General features: G+C 36.7%; 1 protein-coding gene across 7 annotated transcripts; it reads left to right on the top strand.

Annotated features, from left to right (window-relative positions):
* Positions 1-13,607: 13,607 nt before the first annotated feature.
* On the top strand, positions 13,608-17,190 carry LOC103696253 (F-box protein FBW2-like). 7 transcript variants are annotated; one of them, XM_008777805.4, is made up of 3 exons: positions 13,608-13,706; positions 14,820-15,164; positions 16,159-17,190. In XM_008777805.4, exons 2-3 carry the CDS (start codon positions 14,857-14,859, stop codon positions 16,820-16,822), a joined length of 972 nt encoding a protein of 323 aa, XP_008776027.2. In that variant the 5' UTR covers positions 13,608-13,706; positions 14,820-14,856; the 3' UTR covers positions 16,823-17,190. The 7 variants fall into 7 exon arrangements, with proteins under 7 accessions (XP_008776027.2, XP_008776024.2, XP_008776025.2 ...); XM_008777802.4 differs by lacking the exon at positions 13,608-13,706 and adding an exon at positions 13,920-13,993; XM_008777803.4 differs by lacking the exon at positions 13,608-13,706 and adding an exon at positions 13,942-14,182.
* Positions 17,191-20,821: the final 3,631 nt, after the last annotated feature.

The following is a 20,821-nucleotide window of genomic DNA, read 5'->3' as shown; positions in this document are numbered from 1 at the left end:
TTTTTCTTACTTGATTCAATCAGGGGATTGAATCAAGGGTGTTAAGATTTGTTGGTGAGCCGAGGTTAAAACCAACGGTGTAAGGGTTTGATTGTGATCCCGGAAAAACAATCGGGTGGTTCTAGTCGGTGAGCCTGTGAAAACCGACCGAGTTCGTTGTGATCTCGTAAAACAACAAGTTGGGTTGTGAGCTTGTAAAACAACCGGCTGTAATCCGAGGGATTATAGTGAACTCCCAAGTGAGGCTTGGGGAGTGGACGTAGGAGCAAGGGTTAGCTCCGAACCACTATAAAATTTCTTGTGTTTGTGATTGTTTCATTGTCTCTTCCTTTTCCTTCATCCACTGCATATAGTAACTAATTAATCCACTTGCAATAAGTTTTAATTAGTTACTCATAAGGTTTTTAATTGCAATAATTACTTTAAACCCAATTTACCCCTCCCCTCTTGGGTTGTCTTTTTGGGCAACAGCATTGTTAGGAGGAATGATAGCCTCCTTAGCGCAGCATGAAAGCTGATGTTTGATGCAGCCGCACACAAACAATGGAGGGATATGCTTATGCATATGCTTCTAGAAGCCCCTTAGTGACTGTGGTTATTTTTGGGATGAAGGTTTTTTGCACCTTGACTTGGACGAGGGTTCTAGCAAACGCACCTTTCTTTTATCTTCCTTTATGATGATCTCCTCGCAAATGTCTAACTATAGGCAGTTCAGTTATTGTAGTGATGCAGAGGACCATTTTTACATTCCAATTTTCAAAAGATAGCCCAAGAATGAGGATTTGCACTAAGGCAAGGATGTAACCCATCAAAATCTAAGAAACCCCATCCAGACCTTGATATTGTCCTCTAATGAAACTTGGATGAGAAAAATAAAGAAATGGAAATTATCATTCTTTTGCTATGCGCTTGAATTCCCATTCCAACCTCCATTTGGCTGTTAGATCATTTGCGACCAATCCACTTTGAGCTGTCTAGCCAAATACTTCCCACTAGCAAAAGCTTCCATGAATGCCATGCTGCCTACAGCACCTTTATCAAGTAGATTAATATGAAAGAAGCCTCTTTAATCATAGCAATCTCTTCCTTAGTGATTCCTTTCTATTCCCATCTTCTTTGCTTTTCCTTGGGCCACCTTGGCTTAGGTAATCTTTGTTTTTTTGTTTTTCTTATTTGGTCCACCTTGTTTTGAGGTGGAACTTTCATCACCTGCAATTGTTGGCTAATTAGCTTGTTTGCTTTTGTTGCATATGTTGTTTTCATCTTATTTTGACTTGAATATGGAAGAAAAAATGTATTCCTGACATTAACCTCAGATACTTATTCACCACACCCGATGTCTTGCTCTTTAAGTCTCAAATTCTTTCTGACCATCTCAAGCTATCTCTTATGTCTTGTTATTGAGTGTTTTGGAGTTATTTAAGAATGTTATTACTTTTATTGTTTCCTATGATTTTTTTTGAGAAAAAGGGAGATAGACCCAGCTGCACTATAATGACCTAGGTCCCGGTACTTGAAGATGCAGCACCCAAGATTTAAACCACGATCCACTGGTTGCTAAGCAGAGGGCTATGACCACTGGGGCAAGCCTGGTTCATATATTTTTTCTTCTGATTAACTTGTTTTCTCCTAAGGAAATGACCTGCCTTTTCTTTCCTTGCTCCACATCCATGTTTCCTCATGAACATTTATGATTTTATAAATAATTTTTTCTATTGTAACAAGATTCTTATTAAATTGAAATAATGTAAGGAAATGTGGTACAGTGGCATACATGTTTGATGAGAGCATCTATACATTGGTTATCTAAAGAAAACAAATGGGATGACAGTTTTGTAAATAATCGTTGAAGTATCAGATGTGGGAATAAGAGCACAGGTCAGATATTTCTTGGGGAACACTTTCACTAAAAGGAGTTTCATTGTGATGGATTATATAATTGAATGCTGGCTAATGGAAAATTTTATCTAAGCTTGTTTACCCATAGGTTATGTGTAGCTTGGCCTCTACTTTACCTAATCCTGCATCTATTTGAAAAGCTCCATTAGGAGACTGAGTCTTGAGCCAAGCACATATGCTCAGAAGACTGGTCCTTCTCTAATCTATTACTTCGCACACAACAAAGCACCTCATCATGGTTCACTGTTTGATTATCTTTGCTGCAATGACATTTAATATTCTGACCATTATAGACCTCTGGTCAAAAGAATTCCTCACTTCACTTGATGAGCAATTATATTTTTCGGCTCCATAATTCCACTTTGATCTCATCCAGTCTCAGTAAACCAGTATATTTCTGTTGGTTGAAAACATTCAAGCAGATCTTGTGAAACCTTTGTGTTGATTAAATCTTGATCTTGGATCACAAACATGAAACTTGCACTCCAGATACAAGAAACATTTCTAAACCAACACTAGAGTTTAACTTTTTGAAAACAGTTGGTGTTCATATTTACACCCGGAAAGTTTTCACTGTTTCTTTGTTTCTGGGTTGCATCATAATTTTCAAAAGTCACTAAGAAATTTTATAAAGACATGATATATGAATATGGAGTATGTGTAAGATATATCCTCAACGTATGTCTAATCACTACACTTTAGGACTGTTATGTATATTTCTAGTTGATAATCAATATTCTGCATTAAAATGCAGCAGGAATTGTGTTGAAATAACAACTTGATTGGGAAAAAAAGATGAAATAACTCAGGCAACTAGGAATATGATAATTTCTGTCGATGACAACTAGCAAACTAGTCAAGTAATGATCAGTAAAATTCATAATCAGATGTTTGTTTTGTATGCTTCAGCTAAAATTTACTATGTGATACCATATTTATTTGGTGAAATTGGATTTGCTTGAGGCAAACTGGAATGGGGTTGATATAGTAGTTATTTAATTGTTTCAGCAATCTGTTTTATTTGGTAAAAAAAGTTGATTTTAGTGAATTACTGTTGAGTAGAACTTTGTCCCTACATGACCCCTTGCTGAAACCAAACCCGTGGACCGTCCAACATGCTCAATCACATTGCCCAATTGTTGCAGATGTTATCCTATGGATTCATTTAAGTTCAACTATAACTTTAATCATAATGAAGCCATATGCTCTATCCATTTTTCTTGGTTGAACTTGATCCATTAAATTCTGTGCCTTTTCATCACAAATCAAATCTCACTAGAATTTTCCACCACTACTGTCATGGATGCTACTCATATATGTGCTTCGACCTTGGTTGTCCGTTAATCAAAATGACGCCCAGAACTGTCAAACATGATAGAACACTTCTTTTGTCATGTTTCGAACACATAAAATTTCAGCACATAAATCTTTACAAACTTGATAAGCTTTATGCATTGCTTATCCTTGATTAAACTAGTCCAAAATTCCCTGAAGACTGATAGTAAAGTGTCATCAATTATCCAAAGAAAAAGATAGGTGTCACGCTAAGATTATGAACCTTAAGATAGAAATTTGCAACATAATTTTGCTGTTAATACCTTTTATCATTGCAAAACTTTGACGACATTTTTAGTGCCTACTTGAAACTGCAGCATGCACTAAATCCAATGCTCATTGAATCTCCATAGTTTTGTTGTTATTATTAGTTCCTAGCTGCAATAGTTGCAAGTCTCAATACTGACACATACCCTTAGATGCTGGTTCCATATTTTCACCCCTATGTTAGTGATAAAATAATATTTTTTTGACCCTTAGGATCACCATAATGAATTACTTAAATTTGATATTAAATTTCACCGTCTTCTTCACCTAAAATCCACAATGGGTTAGGTTGGTACCTATTTAAGGATCTCCTTTAGCATCACGTAGTCCTACACCTAGATGCAATGCATAAAAGTTCCTGCTTGCATTGATACCATATACTGTTCTATTTGTACGAGCTCTTGAGCTTCCCCTCCAAATTTGGTCCACCATTCTTGAGATAACTTGGCGCTTGTTTGTTTATTCCTGCAAGAATCAGGCCTGTTGGCATGCCCAACCTGCATCTTCTAAGAGCCCATCGAAGTTCTAGTCAAAATCCCAACCTGTGGGTCAGCTGGTCTGCAGGAAACAAAGATCCATGGAGGTCATTTTTTTTCTCCCCATAGGATTTGGACTAGGTGTTGAGTTGATACGGGCCATGCTCAAATGGACTGCTCAATCCACGAATCCTGCAGGAAATTCAGTCCAATCCTGCCAGATTATCCAAAGACTTTTAATCATTTTCTTTTCCACCTAGGATAGAATATCTTCTATCTAGGATGGCCACTAACCAAACCATGACAAATGTCAGCCTTCTACTATTACACTAAAGGTCGGATCGTGTGATATTAATTGGTAAAGAAGTGTCATTTTTGAAAGATCTAGTAAGTTGCTGGACAGAGGAGAGAACCATTGTATCGATTATGAAAATTAGGAAATCATATTACTTTACTACCCTTTCTAGATAAAGAAAATATAACCCATCCTCGATTTTCTAGTAGATCTTATCTACTAAAACTGAATCTCAAGCATCAGGTGGTTTGCTTTACATGATTTAGTTATTAATCTTGTGTGTATCAACATCCCTAGACATACTTGTTGTGTACTTAGGATTATATCAAACGAAGAGTTTTTGTTGCTTGTATAAGAGACATCACAAGCAAATTGAAGAAACATGCAAATTAATGACCGACAATTTCTCCATATGTATGCTGGTTTAATGCTACATTGAGATGGTGTGCTAAATAAAAATTGCATGCGTTTTGATGGTTGTCCCTCACTCCAATTCTCCAATAAATTATGCCAACATCTTCTCATATTTTAAATATTTTTATCCCATCCCAATTAAGGCAAGAAAAAGAATAACCGCCTTTCCTGCCATTTTTTCTGTAATGGATGATCACAAAACATGATTTTATAACTAATTAATATTCTGAGAATTTTCTCATCTTTATGCAGTTTTAGAACATTATATAACATGTGTGCGTGTGTGTTTGTAGAGAGATGCTACCGTGTGCTCGGGTGGACCAAGAAATCGGTCTGCCCACCTTAAAAATCAACAATAGGTCATCCAAATTCAAGATTTAAATAATTGAACATGATGTATGCTATAAAAAAGCTTAGAAACATAAATTCATATATTTTGGTTGTCTTTAACCTATGCATCAAGTTGGTACTAAAACGAACAATCTCAATTGCACTAGTGAAGTAAAATACATGATAGGGCATATAAATTGAAAATTCACTTTATGGATCGTGATCTATGCTTCTTAAAACATGGTAGATTTAAATTCACCGAAATTTGATGGTTAGGTGCCAGCAAACATAGTATATACCTTGAAACACAAAGCTGATGGCTCTATCGAGAGGGCTCGTATTGTGGCGAAAGGTTTCACACAAACCTATGGCATCGATTATCTCGAGACCTTTGCTCCTGTGGCCAAACTAAATTCAATTACATACAAGTTATTCTGTCGGTTGCAGCTAACAGATCTTGGCCACTGTATCAGCCCGATGTCAAAAAGGTCTTTCTTCATGGAGACCTCCACGAATAGGTTTATATGAGTCCTCCACCAGGTTTTCGAGCTCAGGGGGAGGAAGGGAAAGTTTGCAGGTGAAAAAAAAAGGCGATATATGGTCTCAAGCAGTCTCCTCGGGCTTGGTTCGAGATATGAAGTTTGGTTATGACGAAGATAGATGGTTTCCAGAGAAGCAATGCTATTAAAACCATCCATTTTTACACCTACTAGATTAGGTAAGAAACCACCAAACCGCATGAACTTTGGTTTCTATGCTTTTTTTATAATGTAGATCATGTTCGATAGTTTGGATTTTGAATTTGAATGGTTTATCAATGGTTTTGAATATGAATGGACCAATTTCCTAGTCCACCTAAGCACACAATAGCATCTCTCTCTCTCTCAATATACATAGAGAGTTGGATCCTATTTTTGGTAGTATAAGAAGTTAATATATTGATGATAGAAACATTACAGATGCAAATTGAACAGCCACGTATTCTTCTGTGGTTTCTGTTGTGACCCGTCTACCTGGATTGTACTTCCTGTACTGCATAGAAATTTAGTTTTTTTTGTTTAGCTTTATATTAATAACTTTTCCCTAACTCATTATATATCACTGCCTACAATACAGGGAGTGATGTCATCTTCGTTAGTTATATTACGTGAAGTCGGGTTCTGAATGCTCGCTCACCAGGTTATCCATGTGTTTCCTATATATGTACGAAAATTGATTTTGTGTGGTGGTGCATGAATACTTTGCTGGCGATCCTTTTAACTTAATAACTTCAAAGATTTTTTCCCCCTCCAGAAGAAGAATCTTGGTTACTGCAGCTTTGGTCTTATCCTTTACTGTTTTATTTGCATGCAAAATTATTCTCCAGGGACCTTTGTTTGAGGTGGAAACACGGATCTGAACTGCTGCATGTACGAATACCATCAGCAAACGGAATGCAGCTTGTTGTTCCTTTCTGTGCATGGTTCCGAGGGTTTCCATCAGAAATACATGAATGACTTTGTACAAAGTATATGCGTTGACGGGCAAAATTTTGGTCTGCATATGATTAACAACACAGTTCACAGGTCTGTTTGTCTTGTTTTGAAAGTGATGGTTGGACTTACATGGAAGGGGTTTTTTATATTCCAAGAACATTGCTGTGCCTTGGTGAGCCACGAATAATATAAACATTCACGCATCAGAGAAGTTTGTGATTTGATTCTTGAGGCCATTCGGAAGTTTCTGAACTTGTGTCGCGTTCTCCATTTGGTGATCTTCGATTCTGTTTAGAGATTCTGAATTAGATCTTCGTTGTGTTTCAGGTAGGGATCCAAGCACTGGTGAATTATGGCAGTAGCAATCCTGATGGGATGACCTTACAATGTGGCATGTTGGTTGGTAGGTCAGCGCATTTATTCTCTTCTCTAGTACTAATTTGTATATTGCAAGCATCCCATTCGTCAAAAATGTCGCAGTGTTTCAGGCGGTCAAAAAACCCATGGCTGAATTAAAAGGTCTCTCTCAGGTTGGCATGTCAAAGTGAATGCAGGCTGAATCTGCTCCACCAGCTAGCGTTGGGAAGGTAAAAAGATAATAAAGAAGGGGAGGAGGCCCACTTCACCATTCTTTCACATTTATCTCAATAGTGACAGAGAGTTGGTAGACCGAGGTGATTACTGGTTACTACCGTGCTTTTGCTCCATGCCATTACTTCGGCACGTTGATGGTTGTGTCTCAGTTGCTTCAATGCCTCGGGTTTTTTGAGAGTGATGCCCTCAGCTGAAGCCTGAAGCCATATATTTTTTCAAGTTAATTATGACCTAGACTACCATCAGAGATGGGTGCTATTACTCCATTGTGAAACTAGAGGTCTTCAATGAGATTTTTGACTTAGGGAGGCACCTGAGATGAATCGCAGCTGGCTAAGATAGGTGCTTCAGTATTCATCTCATGCTGAGAACGATGCATTTAGCGTGGAGGTTTGGTGATAGCTCTCTCTCGGTGGTAGCTCTCTCTCTCTCTCTCTATCTCTATCTATCTATCTTCTATCTCTCACACTCTTTTTTAGTTGTTGGTATGGTTCCAATGTATCTTGGTGTCATCAGGTTGGACCAATGCAAACTGTCGTTGTCTTTTAATATGAGCATAATGTATCTTTCATTAATGCCAACGGCTAAGAGTCCATCTTAATAATGAGTCTCCAGAGGTTTCTAAGCTTTATTGACATTCCTTGCCTAAAAAACAGTAAATTTATCAGTAATCAGTGTATCCTCAACAAATTAAGATTAGCTACTGCAATGCTGCACTTTAGGAGTTCAATAAATAAATAAATAAATTTTTCAATCAAAAAAGATGCTGCAGTTTAGTTGGGGAGTTCTTTGGTTTTTTAACTGAATCATTGATGTAAATTTGAATCCCTCTTTTCTGGCTAGTTTAGTCAGCTTGCACGTCCGGTAATGGCATAGTTCATAGCAACAAATCAACAATTCATTTGGGAAGACTGCTTTGGTAACTCAATTTCTTACTCAAAAAATCACTCAGTTGGTGTGCTATATTCTCATTCCTCCCGTGGGTATTTGCATCGTGAACTGTGCCAAGTAATGAAGCAATATGAATGGCAGAAGACTGCTGAGTGTATTTATTGAGTGATTTCCTGAGTTACCATCGCATTCCTCTTCATTTGGCAAAGATGAAATGTTTTGTTTTTGTACCAAAAAAAAAAAGATGAAATGTTTTACGTTTTTCTGAAAGAAATATTAAATGTCTTGCGACATTCTTCTGGATGGACAAATTCATGTGATTGGAAATGATAAACAAGCAAAAAATTAATTGAACGATTTGGTCGGGGGCAAAAACTTTGAATTCTCATAAAAAAAACTTATAAATTTGAAAATGGTAAGTAATTAAGTTAAGGAAAATAAAAAGAACTAAAAATCGTTAATATGTTTTTATGTTTTGTTTAAAACAAAAGTGACTGACAAAGGCCCTGTTTGGGGGAGCTGTTAGTAGTAGAGCTTTTGGAAGTAGAGCTGTTGGAAGTAGAGCTTTTTGAAGCAGAGCATTTATAAAAAGTTGTTTGCTGTTTGGTAACTACATTTCTAAAGTGCTGTAACACTTTAACATGTGTTTGATAAACAAACTGAGAAAGTACTTTTGTGGAACAAAATGACCATAAAAGACATTACCAGTATTATATAATAGAGCATAATAAAATATAATATGTATTAATACGTAAATATATGATATAGTATAATATTAATGTAATATAATATAATATTATTATAATATAGTACTATAACATTATGTATTATAAAATAATAATTTAATATAATATTAAATTATTTAACATAACATATCAATGTATTATGATATAATATAATATAATATTATATTTATAGTATAATACAATAATAAATATATAAAATATTATAATTATTAGTGTAAATTAATTTTTCATCATTCTAATGACCATTTATCTCTCTAACAAATAGAGAGAAAGGAAGAAGAAGATTGAGAGGGAAAGGGAGAAAGGAAGAGGCGGGATAAGGTTTTTGGGGAAAAAAAGTGTAATTTAAATGGGGGTATTTTGGTCTAAAAAACAGCTTTCCGACAAAGCTAAAAACAGCATTTTCGGAAAGCTCCAAATTGGAGCTTCTCCCCAAAAGCTGTTTTCAGCTTCCCGTAAAAGCTGAAACAGCTTTCCGAAAATTTTACCAAACACCATTTTTTATCTAAAAGTACTTTTGGAGGGCCAGAAAGTGCTTTTTGGCGATCCAAAAGCTCCCCCAAACATGGCCAAAAACTGATAGCAACAAATACAACTACTAGGATTTGCAAAGTCAATCGATCAAAGAAAGAGCAAGCATAAAAGAGAAGATTGAAATCCATAGAAGTATCTCAACAAGTCGTAAATAGTTTGTGCATAAGTTGTGAAATCAATTAAATACAGAAAAGATTCTCAGTTTATTTTTTATGTGATGATATTTTGTATAACCATCTGAACAAGGAAAACATTAACAAAAGTTTAAGAATTTTCAGTCATTTGAAGAACATTGTTATTATGGCCAGTATATGATAGCTGGTCATAAGAGATTCAAACTATTTATTCTCTTAACGTGACTTATTCTAGTGGTATGCCCATTCTTCCCATGCCCTAAGAAGCTTGGGTAGGCTGCGTCGCATTCTTCTGAAATTTATATGTTCCAATATAAATTGAAATCATTTGGAACTCGTTTGGTTCATAATATATATATATATATATAGAAAAATTGATGCTTGAGTATATGATGGATGGATGGAAAAGTAATTTTTGAATGTTTGATTAACTATGAAAAAGCAGCACATTCGAGTGTAATTTATATTTGGTTGAGCATTTAATTGTCTAAAATATCTACTGTCTTTAATAAAGAAAAATATCTTATCACATTCTATCTAAAAGCCTAAGGACAATTTTTTAAAAAAAATATCTTAATTTCTAGCCAGGAGAAATTGGACTTTTCTATGTCTTATATAGATTTTTTCTTTCAATAAACTGCGGAATCTTATTTTTATAGAAAAGTTACTTTTTCATCTCTTTCTTTTAAAACTCGAATTAGATGCATTTCTCCAATTTCGCATGTACTTCTCCCTTCTCGTCTTGCAAACCAAAAGAGTCCTTGAATTAGACCTTTGATTTAAAAATGAAAAAGGCTTTTTCAAATATTGGTTGGGTTACGTATTGCTAAATGATATGATCATAACCTAAAACAACTTGAACCTAATACCTTGCTTCATGATTCCCTCAAAATTTTGTTGATAACTTTTATATAAGTCATCATCAATTTGTATTGTTAATAATAATTTATATGTAGTTCTTAACCAACTTGTGCAGAATGCTTTTTTGGCAATTTCTATGTATTACTTAATCATTATTTCTTCACATAATTTCCTTGAAATAATATTCTAGCATAACATGTTTAATATTTTATGGGAGAAAGAGAGAGGGTGGGAGACCCACCCTCTAAATTTTGGAGAGCGCACCATTGGGGAGTATAACCAAAAACATGTGGTTGTTAGGTAGAGCAGTGCGACCACTCAAAAAGCCCCAGTTCACATGTTTAAGATATAATTAGATAACTTAATAGTACATATTATTTGTCATGTCTTGGTTATCCTTTACCCAACTGACCTATTAATCTTGGCATTGACCTAACTCGAATTGAAAAGAAATGGATTAGATTTGAGCCAGTAATTTCCATCCTACAACCCAAGTTGATCTTCTTTCCCAAAAAATATGTATAAAAGTTTTACTAATTTATTTTTTCCTTAAGTGCTCAATCATAGTAGATATGTCATCCTATACACATCATTCAATTGAATGATTTGAAATGAACATGAATATGGTATATGCGCATCGCTCACTCTAAAAGTTACAGCACGATTTAAAATTTTCTCTTAACCAATCAAAGCTGCCAGATGACTGGTTTAATTTTAAGTACCTCCACTTAAAGTTACCACCTTAATTTTTCTTAAATATTTTTTGTAATATTCATTAAATTGTGAGTGGTTGCACCATAGGCATAAAAAAGAGCGCATAGCTTCAATGCTTATGTGGGTCCTTATGCCCAAACTTTTTACAGCGACCACCGATTCATGCAGTCTCATGTATACTATTTGTAAAGTAAAAGTCACCTAAAAGTTTATAATTTTAGCCTCAATCTTATAGTCCTGGTCAAATTAACTAGTGTTCTATGAAAAATTCCTGCATGCATCATGTGGCTATGCACCATCCTAATTATGTTTTTTGGCTTTTTTTTTTATCATACGCTCGTCTCGATAATTTATCTAGAGCAAAAAAATGAGATGATTGGTATAGTGCATGGCCGCTATGGTGCATGTAGTATAAGATATAATTTTTAGATGGACTGTACCCTTAAGGGAAGGAGAAAACTCAAGATAAAGCTTGGAAGAATATGTAACTAAAAATTAAAAACAAGTCCTGCAGAATTTATGAGCAAGACATTCCAAATCGAGGTTGCATCTGAACTACTACGAGTAGTAGGGGCTGACGCAAGCCATGCTCGTTTTGTTCAGATGCACTAAATTCTCCAAGGTAGATTGCACACCAACCCAATTAATACTCCCAACCAACCTTATAGTTTCTACATTTCAAATACTGTTACATAAGCTTAACGTGCTTGAAATATTACTTAATGACCCAAATGACCGATAAGATGAGGTCCCTATTGCATCATTGTAATGGATGTTGAAATAACCATCGTTATTTGTCATTCCGGAAAAAAATTACAGTCATTTGTTAAACATTATCTTGTTATAATGACTTTACGATAACAAAAGCTATAGAACTGGTCCAAATGATATTTTTCTAGAATTATTTTGTTCTTCGATATCTAATTTGAGGATATATTAATGAATTGAGGCTTATCCCAATAGTTACACTACTGCTAGCAAATAGAGATTATGAGTTCAAGTCTCGGATAGGGCATCTCTAAATATTTGGACCTAGATACATATAAGGCTGGTGGGTTCGATTAGGATAAAACTAACTGTCATTGATCCAATAATAAATAAAAATATGGAAGATGAAGAGCTTTGCTATTAGGGGGTGGTAACACTTGAAACCATGTCTTACGTTCAAACATTAATTATTTCTTTTTCAAATAAACATGTCGAAGTTTTATAGGTTGTTCATCAACCACAGCTTTGACTATGCTGCTATGCTGGATAACAGCCTGTGAAACTAACATGTAATACCCTCCTATAACTTTGTTTTTCCAGTGAAAAAACTGTTGTAATATTATAAGTCCGAATCTTAATTAGCTTTAAAATTACAAATTTATCTATAATTAATCTACTTGTGAGTTGTAAACTTGCAATGGCTTGTATCTGTTATGCAATAATAGCATCATCATTTATATTTTGTATTGAAAATAAAATTTGACACGTGGCCAATGGATATGGCTCAACTAGATTTATCCGGCTAGTAGGGTCTACTTGTGCTAGAAAGGTAATGTCTTCACAAAAGATACATAAACATAGGGTTAGCAATTTCTCTTGGATAAAAAGCACTAAATACAAAATGACAAATTTTCTTAGGTCTCACATGCATCTAGTTGGCCCATGCAAATAAAAGGTGCGGTAGAAAATTACCACATCTATTCGATCATAATTTATGATTTATAAGTTATACTAATAGTTGTTAGTATGGTTAGTCGATACCTCATTCTAAAAACTTGCTCTTAGAAGGTTCAATGTTCAAATTTTCGATATTGCTAAAAATATAATTCCAACGTTATTATATAATCAAAAAGCAAAGCTACCATCTTATTTGCCATTCATGATTTATTATGCGGATCCATTCTATCTGAGCCTCGGCCTAGCCAAGTGTCCTTACTATATAAAAACCAAACTCATTGGTGCATGCTATCCTAGCTCGATTCACTTCCTGCTCCCTATTCACTGATCTACCTCTACTATCCTAACATGAAATCTTCAGGTGTATCTCTATGTCCTATGTTCGATTTCACTACTTCAGTATTTCATCACCCTTTGCTAATAGTAACACCATTATGCATTACTTTTATTCAAGAGTACATATGGTACATTAGGACAAATAAAGACAAATCAAAACCCTAGAGCTATGAATGATACTTGGTTTTCCTGGAGTACCTATTATCTAGACAAATTAACCTCCTAATCAACTCACGTGCATTGCAAGTGCAAGTGCTAGCTGTAGAAAAATCCACCCTTTCCACCCCACAGTCCTATCCGGGCCCCACGTTGTCACTTCAAACAATTCAAAGAACAAAAAAAAAAAATAAAATAACAAAAACAATGGCTTTCCACCCTTATTATTATTATATTTTTTTATTAAAAATTATTTTATTAATTAATAAAATATCGGCGCCATAGGCTGGTGAGAAAATTTATTCGGACACTTTGTATTTTTTATTTTTTAATTTTATTTAATATACTAATAAAAAAATAATAATATAAAGTTATACTTATGATCAACACCACCTCATAAAAAAAAAAAAAATCTACTTCCTTTTTTTTTTTTTATAATACTTTTCCCCGTTCCCTGTAGCTTTTGCCGCAGTTCTTGCCATTGTTTTCTGCGAAGTTTGGTGCGCCCCCCACCCCCTCCCTTCTCTCTCTGCTGCAGACGAAACGAAGGGTCGGAATTGGAGCTCTTGCTCTACTTTTGCGGGGTATCTCTTCATATATTCCTTCTGCTTTTCTCCTCCATCGTTTATTTCCTTTTTATTCTTAACCTTACAGTTGTTATTTTTCTGCTAAGCAGAATAAAGAAAAGGCTCAAGAGCGCATTTGTTTCTTTTCTTTTTCCCATTTTTTTGTCGTTTGGGTCACGGACAGTGGCTCAAATAAGATTTGGCAGTGTTTTCGGCCATTGCTTTGGGTAAAGTTGATGGTTTTTTAGTGGTTGGGATTTAAGGGAGGATCCTTCACTTGTGCCGGAAGTGATGCTCCCCTGTGGGTCTGGATTTCTTGATCTTTCTTTCACTTTTTGCCTTCTTTCTTGCTTTTCTTCAGCCGAATCGGGGGCAAATTGACTGAAAGACGCAATCTTTTTTGCTCGTCCTCGCTGCTTCGAGCCCCACTTGTGGGTTTGCCCGTTCTTGCTTCTGGGTTTTGATCTCTTCGCCCCCTCCGCCTTATCTTATGGGTAACCAACGATTGAGGACTAAAAGATCTGAACCTTTTCCTCCTTTTTATTCTATTTTTGCTTGATTTCTTGCTTCGTTTTTTGCATGGTAATTCCACGCCCCCCTTTTTTCCCCAGTCGTTTTCATTTGTCGATGTGATGGCTTTTCTTTGTTGCGAGGCTCGTCTTTTCTTGATCTCTTGATCTTTTTAGGTTTCAGATAGGTTATCTCGATTGGATTTTGGTCCCCTGGTCCATCCATTGCTTAAAACAGGCAATTTGGGGGGGGGGGGATTTTTCTCGTCTTTCTCACTGAAGATTATTTCCTTTCCCGATTTCCAAGCAAAATTGAACGAATTTGCCCCTTAGATCGTGCCTACTATCGATTTTTTGTGTCTCGATTTCGACACCTTGGGTGCTACTTGTTGATCTGGCACCCCATCCATTGAACAAATAGGGTTTGCCATTCGACTTAAATTTCTTGGTTTTCTTGGTTTCTTTTTATTTATTTCTCCCCGTCTCTCTGGATTCCAAGATAGTCTTAAGTCTTGTAGATTGGAATCTAAATTAGCTACATTTTTTTTTTTTATCATTTTGAATCATTTCTTTGTTCTAATTCTTGATTTTATTTCTCTTTTTGATCTGGGTCTTTGGACAGGGTTGTAGGGTGGCTCTTCTTTTCCTCCGTGGAGAAGATGGGGGAATGCAGTGAATTCAGGGGGTGGGAGGAGCTGATTCCTGATGCTCTGGGCTTAATCTTTCGTAACCTTTCGCTTCAGGAGATCCTTACTGTTGTCCCCAGGGTCTGCAAGGCTTGGCACCGGGCGGTCTCCGGGCCTTACTGCTGGCAAGAGATAGACATTGAGGAATGGAGCCAGCGATGCAAGCCGGAGCATTTGGATCGAATGCTTCAGTTGCTCATCGCCCGGAGCTGTGGCTCCTTCCGACGGCTTTGCGTCTCTGGACTCCCCAGTGACTCCATCTTTTCCTTCATTGCAGACCAGTAAGTATTAACTCCTCTTTGTTAAAAAAAAAAAAAAAAAAAACAACTTTTCTTGTATCTACACCTTGATGTTATTGGCTGAGCAAAGCATCTGAATTGCTTAACCGCAACTTAGGAATCACATTATGGCAAGTCAAGCAAACCCATCTTATCAAAATTTTAACTTCTCTTGTTACTCTACTAATGTATCAGTGATAATCTCAATTTTGGAAAAAAATTCCTTTTATTTGTAGACCTCATATCTTTGGTTAGCAACTCAGAACAGTTACTAGAAGATATTTCTAGGTTCACAACGTGCGGGATGTTAGACAAAACAGTCCGTAGGTTCACACAGTGGAGTACAAAATATTTTTTGTTTTTGGATTTCACAATATTGGCATTATTTCATCGTAAGATTAGTCAAATGAATGTTTATAATAATAAGAGCTGCAGCTTCTCATTCTTAATAAATAGATCCCCATGGACAGGTTCCCTAAATAGTTTGAAACTTAGAATGGTGGATGATTTTTTGAGTTCTAATCCATTATATCCCTTTCATCCAATGTGTTTGTCAAGTCTCAGCATCACTTCTTGCTTCTCCAATTTATCTATTAGTTGTCCAAGCGATTGCACACCACCTGCAATCGGAGCAGTAGGTTGTCTCAGATCCCCTTTGTCCTTGGTTATAGGAAACTCAGTTAATGAACATGCGAACCACTTGAGAGCAAATATTTGGTATCGTATCTTGGAGCTTTTCGGTTAAAGTTACTAGTTGTAGCTTTCAATTATGTGCATATGGGTTTTGCATATCTAATTCCTGAGGTAGGCTCTGCAATTCCTGGTCTATTTCAGACCTTAATGCTGAAGAAAGAGCCAACCTCTAAACCAGCTTTAAAATTTAAGAAAGGGATTAGGCGAACATCTTCCACCCTTTGCTAGATACTGGAAATTGTTTTTGATGGTAATTTGTTTTGAATCTCTCTTATATCTTTCTATTCTTTTTGGGTTTTGCAAGTGCTGTTTCCCTTCAGACCTTAGAGCTGCCGAGGAGTGAAATAAGCGACTCCATTGTTGAACATGTTGCACCAAAACTGTCAAACATCACTTTCTTGGATGTGAGCTACTGTAAAAAGATTGGTGCTCGTGCCCTTGAGGCCTTTGGCAAGCACTGCAAGTCCCTTGTTGGGCTCCGTCGGAGAATGCACCCACTGGAGGTGGCAGACAAGGTCTGCCAAGATGATGAGGCCCAGGCCATAGCTCGTACAATGCCCAAGCTCCGCCACCTCGAGATGGCCTACCACCTCCTCACAACATGCGGGGTCCTCGAGATTCTCTCACGGTGCGAGGATCTCGAGTACCTGGACGTGAGGGGCTGTTGGGATGTGAAGCTTGACGACAAGATCCTGAAGGAGAGGCATTCTAGTTTGAAGGTGTTGGGACCTCATATCGTGGACTGCTACGACAAGAGATTCTGGGATGATGATACCCCCTCGGATTACTCAGATTCCTCTCTGTACTCATGGGATTTCATGGAGGATGGCATCGACGTCTATGAGGGGGAGAGCGATGATGATAATGTTTGGGATGATGAGCAAGGGCTGGAGGGGTTGGAAGTCAGGTTCTATGGTGGTGGGCTAAATTTTGAATTTGCTGGGTTTGATTGGCCTCCATCTCCATGAGTACTGTCTGTTTGCTTTTAATGGGCTACCTACTCGTGCTGCTGCTACTATTACTATTCTGCTGGTGGTTTTTAGAACCGCTATAATCTACTATAAATCCTATTGTATCTTTGCTTTGGAATGTTGGAAGGGATGCATTTGGGTGTAAACTTGTTACATGAAGCAAATCGAAGTGCCCGGACCTCTTTGTTCATCGCCAAGGAAATCTCTAGTGGATAATTAGTTGTATTTGTTCGATGAATATTGCGAAAGCACCTGTATATGAGAAGCTATTTCTGATCTAATAGGGTGAGGCAGACTGGCAATCATTTGTTAAAACAGTTTGATTATCATCCAGTGATGAATCGAATGCAGTCGGGTTGTTGATACTCGCCATGTGCTTCGTATGAATGCACTGCCTTGTGCAGGGGCTTGATCTTTTGGGATGGGGGTTTATCAAACTAGAAAAACACCAATGTCAGTGCTTTGATAGCGCTTTCTCAGGTATCTGAATCTTAATTGGGATGCTGTTTGATTCGTTCTTTTCTTCTTTTTTTTAAAAGTCTCTGCAGGGTAGATAATTGATTCAAAAGTATTCTTATCGAGTTCTATGGTCGCTTTCTTTCACTCCATTGTTCCAACTGATGCCATGGAGAGGGAGCTGTTTTGTATGAATTGATTGTTATGTTCTCTGTGGCAAGGTTTCTGACAAACGGGACAGTATCTGTGGGTCATGGCCACGAGGAGTTACCTAAATGGGAGGGAAGAGTGTCGGTTCTGGTACCATTCTGGCCTTGTCCCTCTGGTCTCAGGACTAGGAGTGAACTGTTAGGGCTTATGCTGTTTTCCTGAGAGAGAGGCAAAAGACTAGCAGATTCTAAGATTTTTTTTTTTCGGAATTGGTGTCGTGCAAGAAAAGTGCGAAAGAGCCGTGCAGCTATATGTCAAGAACTTACACTCAAATAATTGCTTAATTTAAACATATGTCTTTGGTTGTAGGATTTGGTTGGCTCCACTGGTCTCCAACAACTGTGTAAAACTCTTACTTGTCTTTTGAAATGTTTGGATTTAATTTAACTTTCCAGGTTGTACATTGGAAGGTTTTTGGGTGGTTTCACTGATTTGCTGGAACTATGCTTCTTGAGGTAAGCCATGTTTGTACTGTCTATATCATCTTAGGCTGGTGAAATGGAAAAAAATATATGTGGACTAATTAATATGAATTAGGGATTTATGTTTAATATATTTTGGTGATGAATTCAGTAACATTTTACCGTTATTTTTAGTTCCTGTTTTTACTTTTATTCGCTCTCTTATTGCTTTTTTATCCGACATTAGAAAGTTTATACATGATTAGATGTAGGGGTCTAAATGATACCCGAAAACTCGATAACCCAAATAGATTATTTCAGCTTGGGTCCAAATTAAATTTTTGTTAATGTTATTGAATTAAGTCGGATTCTATATATTAGATCCAATTTTTATCAGACCAAACTTAGATGTAGCTGTATTTGAACTCGAAAATTTGATGACTCAAATATATACACATAAATATAAGAATGTAAAGAGAATTGGCTACCTGACATGTATTAAATTTTTTTTATATATTTGTATTTATATTTTTTTCTCTTAACTCTTGCCCATCACTATTTCACTTCCAAAATTCCAGCCACTACCTAGATTTCAGTAACATTTCAACTATACTAAATATAAAATAAATCTGAATCTGTCTCAAAAATAATTGTTTTTTTTTAATCATTCGCTATTTATGAAGGACTATTCTGATAACATATGGGTTTATTTGATGTTTTGAATGCTAGATGTGATATTTATTTGCTCTGCATTAATTTTTTTCAAAACATATGGGTCCAATTAGTCGCACAAAAAGTCTCTTTTGCTGGCATGAAATGATTGCTGTGATTTTTTTCATGGATTGGTGTGATTTGAGGCGGGTCAATTGAATCACGGGGCTCCAAACCAGGGCCCTGGCCGGCACTGAGGAACTCTGCACGACTGAGTCTTCTTTTAACCATTCCCTGCATCCTCTCTGTCCGTGCTAATAACTTCGTAGCTTTCGACTCATTATTATCATTATTTTTTTTAACCTTCCTTCCAAGAAGGCAATTGGTTCAAGCATGGCTACTAATAAGAATTAGTTGCTCCACTTGGCTGGCTTTCTTTCTCTCCTGGTGGCATGGGGTGAAGAGGTAAAAAGTCATGTCCAGAGGGTAACCTCCAATTACCTCTGGCTAGAAACTCAGTGCCAATTTATATGGAATCAGTGTAAAAGTAAATGCATGAATGAATTGTAGCACATGTGGAGCTGGGCCTGGGGCCAGGCCAAGCCTAGGAGTGACATGCCTGCAGCTTCGATATCATCACGAAAAAGGCTTCATGAAACAGCACCAGATCGATCCACTTTTAGTCTTCTAACAACAAAACAGAGGCCACATGATGTGGAACAACGCTGTTTCAGTGAATGGGTGGGTGGGGTTTTTGAGGCAGTGGATGTACTCAGTACGGGCGATGCTTCACCAGCAAACAGCGCTTGGAGACAAGCCTTAGGAAATCGCACTCATTTACCTTGAAATTTCTACCTCTGGTGGGGCTCGCCGCTGTGTCTTCCCTGGTTGCATTTACCTTAGCATTAGCCTGTTTACTATTTGATATCATATTTATTAATGACTAGGACATGCTAATAGATAATAGATGCCTTGTTTTATTTTAATGGGCTACCTATTTGTAAGGGAGGATTTTTTTTTTGTTCTTCAAAGGTTTGGGTTATCTTGTAGATTATTTCTCGTTTTCTATATTCAACAACATCCTGCAAGGAATTACATGAACTTCTTTACGTTGGGATAAGCAGTTGGCTATTGATATGAAAGACAATTCATCATGAAAACCCTTTTATGGCATCCCAACCATCAAAGTATGGAGACCACCATCCGTATATGAATGATACCAATTCTTATTTTCTTTTACATGAATAAAGAATATTTGTACGATCTCAAATATGCTGTCAAGATTATTTTTTAACAGCTATTGACTCTATGCATTTGTTAAACAACTTTTACATCCTTTTCCATCAATTGTTCCCTCTTACTAAATTACTTAAGCTCAATATTTCTCGAAGAAAAAAAAATTGTTGCTGCTAGAATTCGAGATCGGTTGAGCCTCGAGGTAAGATTAAGATCAGCGATGATCTAGAGTGAAATACCTTGTACTACTGATTATCGGCAGAGATGCTAGTAAAGTGGTCGGTTGTGCCTTTAGGATGCAGATTCAACTTGAAACAAAATTCTTTTATTGGAGATTTTCTAAAGAAGGATCCTCCGACGTTCAAGTCGGTCTAATTCTAGAAAAATGATAGAAGAGTGGGAAAAAAAATTTCTAGAGAGAGAATTGAATCAAGATAATGATTTTTCTAAGGATCCTCTGATTTTCCTAATATAAAGGGATAGGACCGATGTTCGTTACCAAGATTGTCAGGGCATGCAATAAATATATGATAATGGCTCGTCATGCAATAACTATATTCTAGCATCGCACATGCAGAAATAACTATGCTAACCGGGCAATTATGCTCTTCAATAGGATATATGGTGCTTCCTTTCCATTTCATAGGGGCGAAAGGTCAGTGCTGAGGTGAGGTGTTTTGGGCCATTCCGAGGTTATGAACTTCAGTCCATCTCGAGATCGAGTTAGGCAAATATTCACCACATCATATTAGCGCTCGGCTTGTCACATGACGGGGGATGATCAAGCTTAAACAAGTGCTCAAAGTCGGCTTGCTTTTCAGCAGAATGGGTTAAACCGAGTATGAACTTTTACTTTGTTTTTTTACTTCATGCTAATTTATGGGGTGAATTCTAGATGAAGTATAAGGTTAGCTCCTTGTTTAGAAATAATAACAATAAAAAAAAAAATCAAGGGAGCTCTCAATGAAGGAACTGTTCATCAACATGTTGATTCATTCGGCGGGCAGGCAACAATAAATAAATGAGGACAAACGGAAGGGGC

Source organism: Phoenix dactylifera, unplaced genomic scaffold (genome assembly GCF_009389715.1).
Source record: "Phoenix dactylifera cultivar Barhee BC4 unplaced genomic scaffold, palm_55x_up_171113_PBpolish2nd_filt_p 000452F, whole genome shotgun sequence".
NCBI lineage: Eukaryota > Viridiplantae > Streptophyta > Magnoliopsida > Arecales > Arecaceae > Phoenix > Phoenix dactylifera.
The sequence above is the reverse complement of the archived record's forward strand: the minus strand, read 5'-3'. Positions and strand labels throughout refer to the sequence as shown.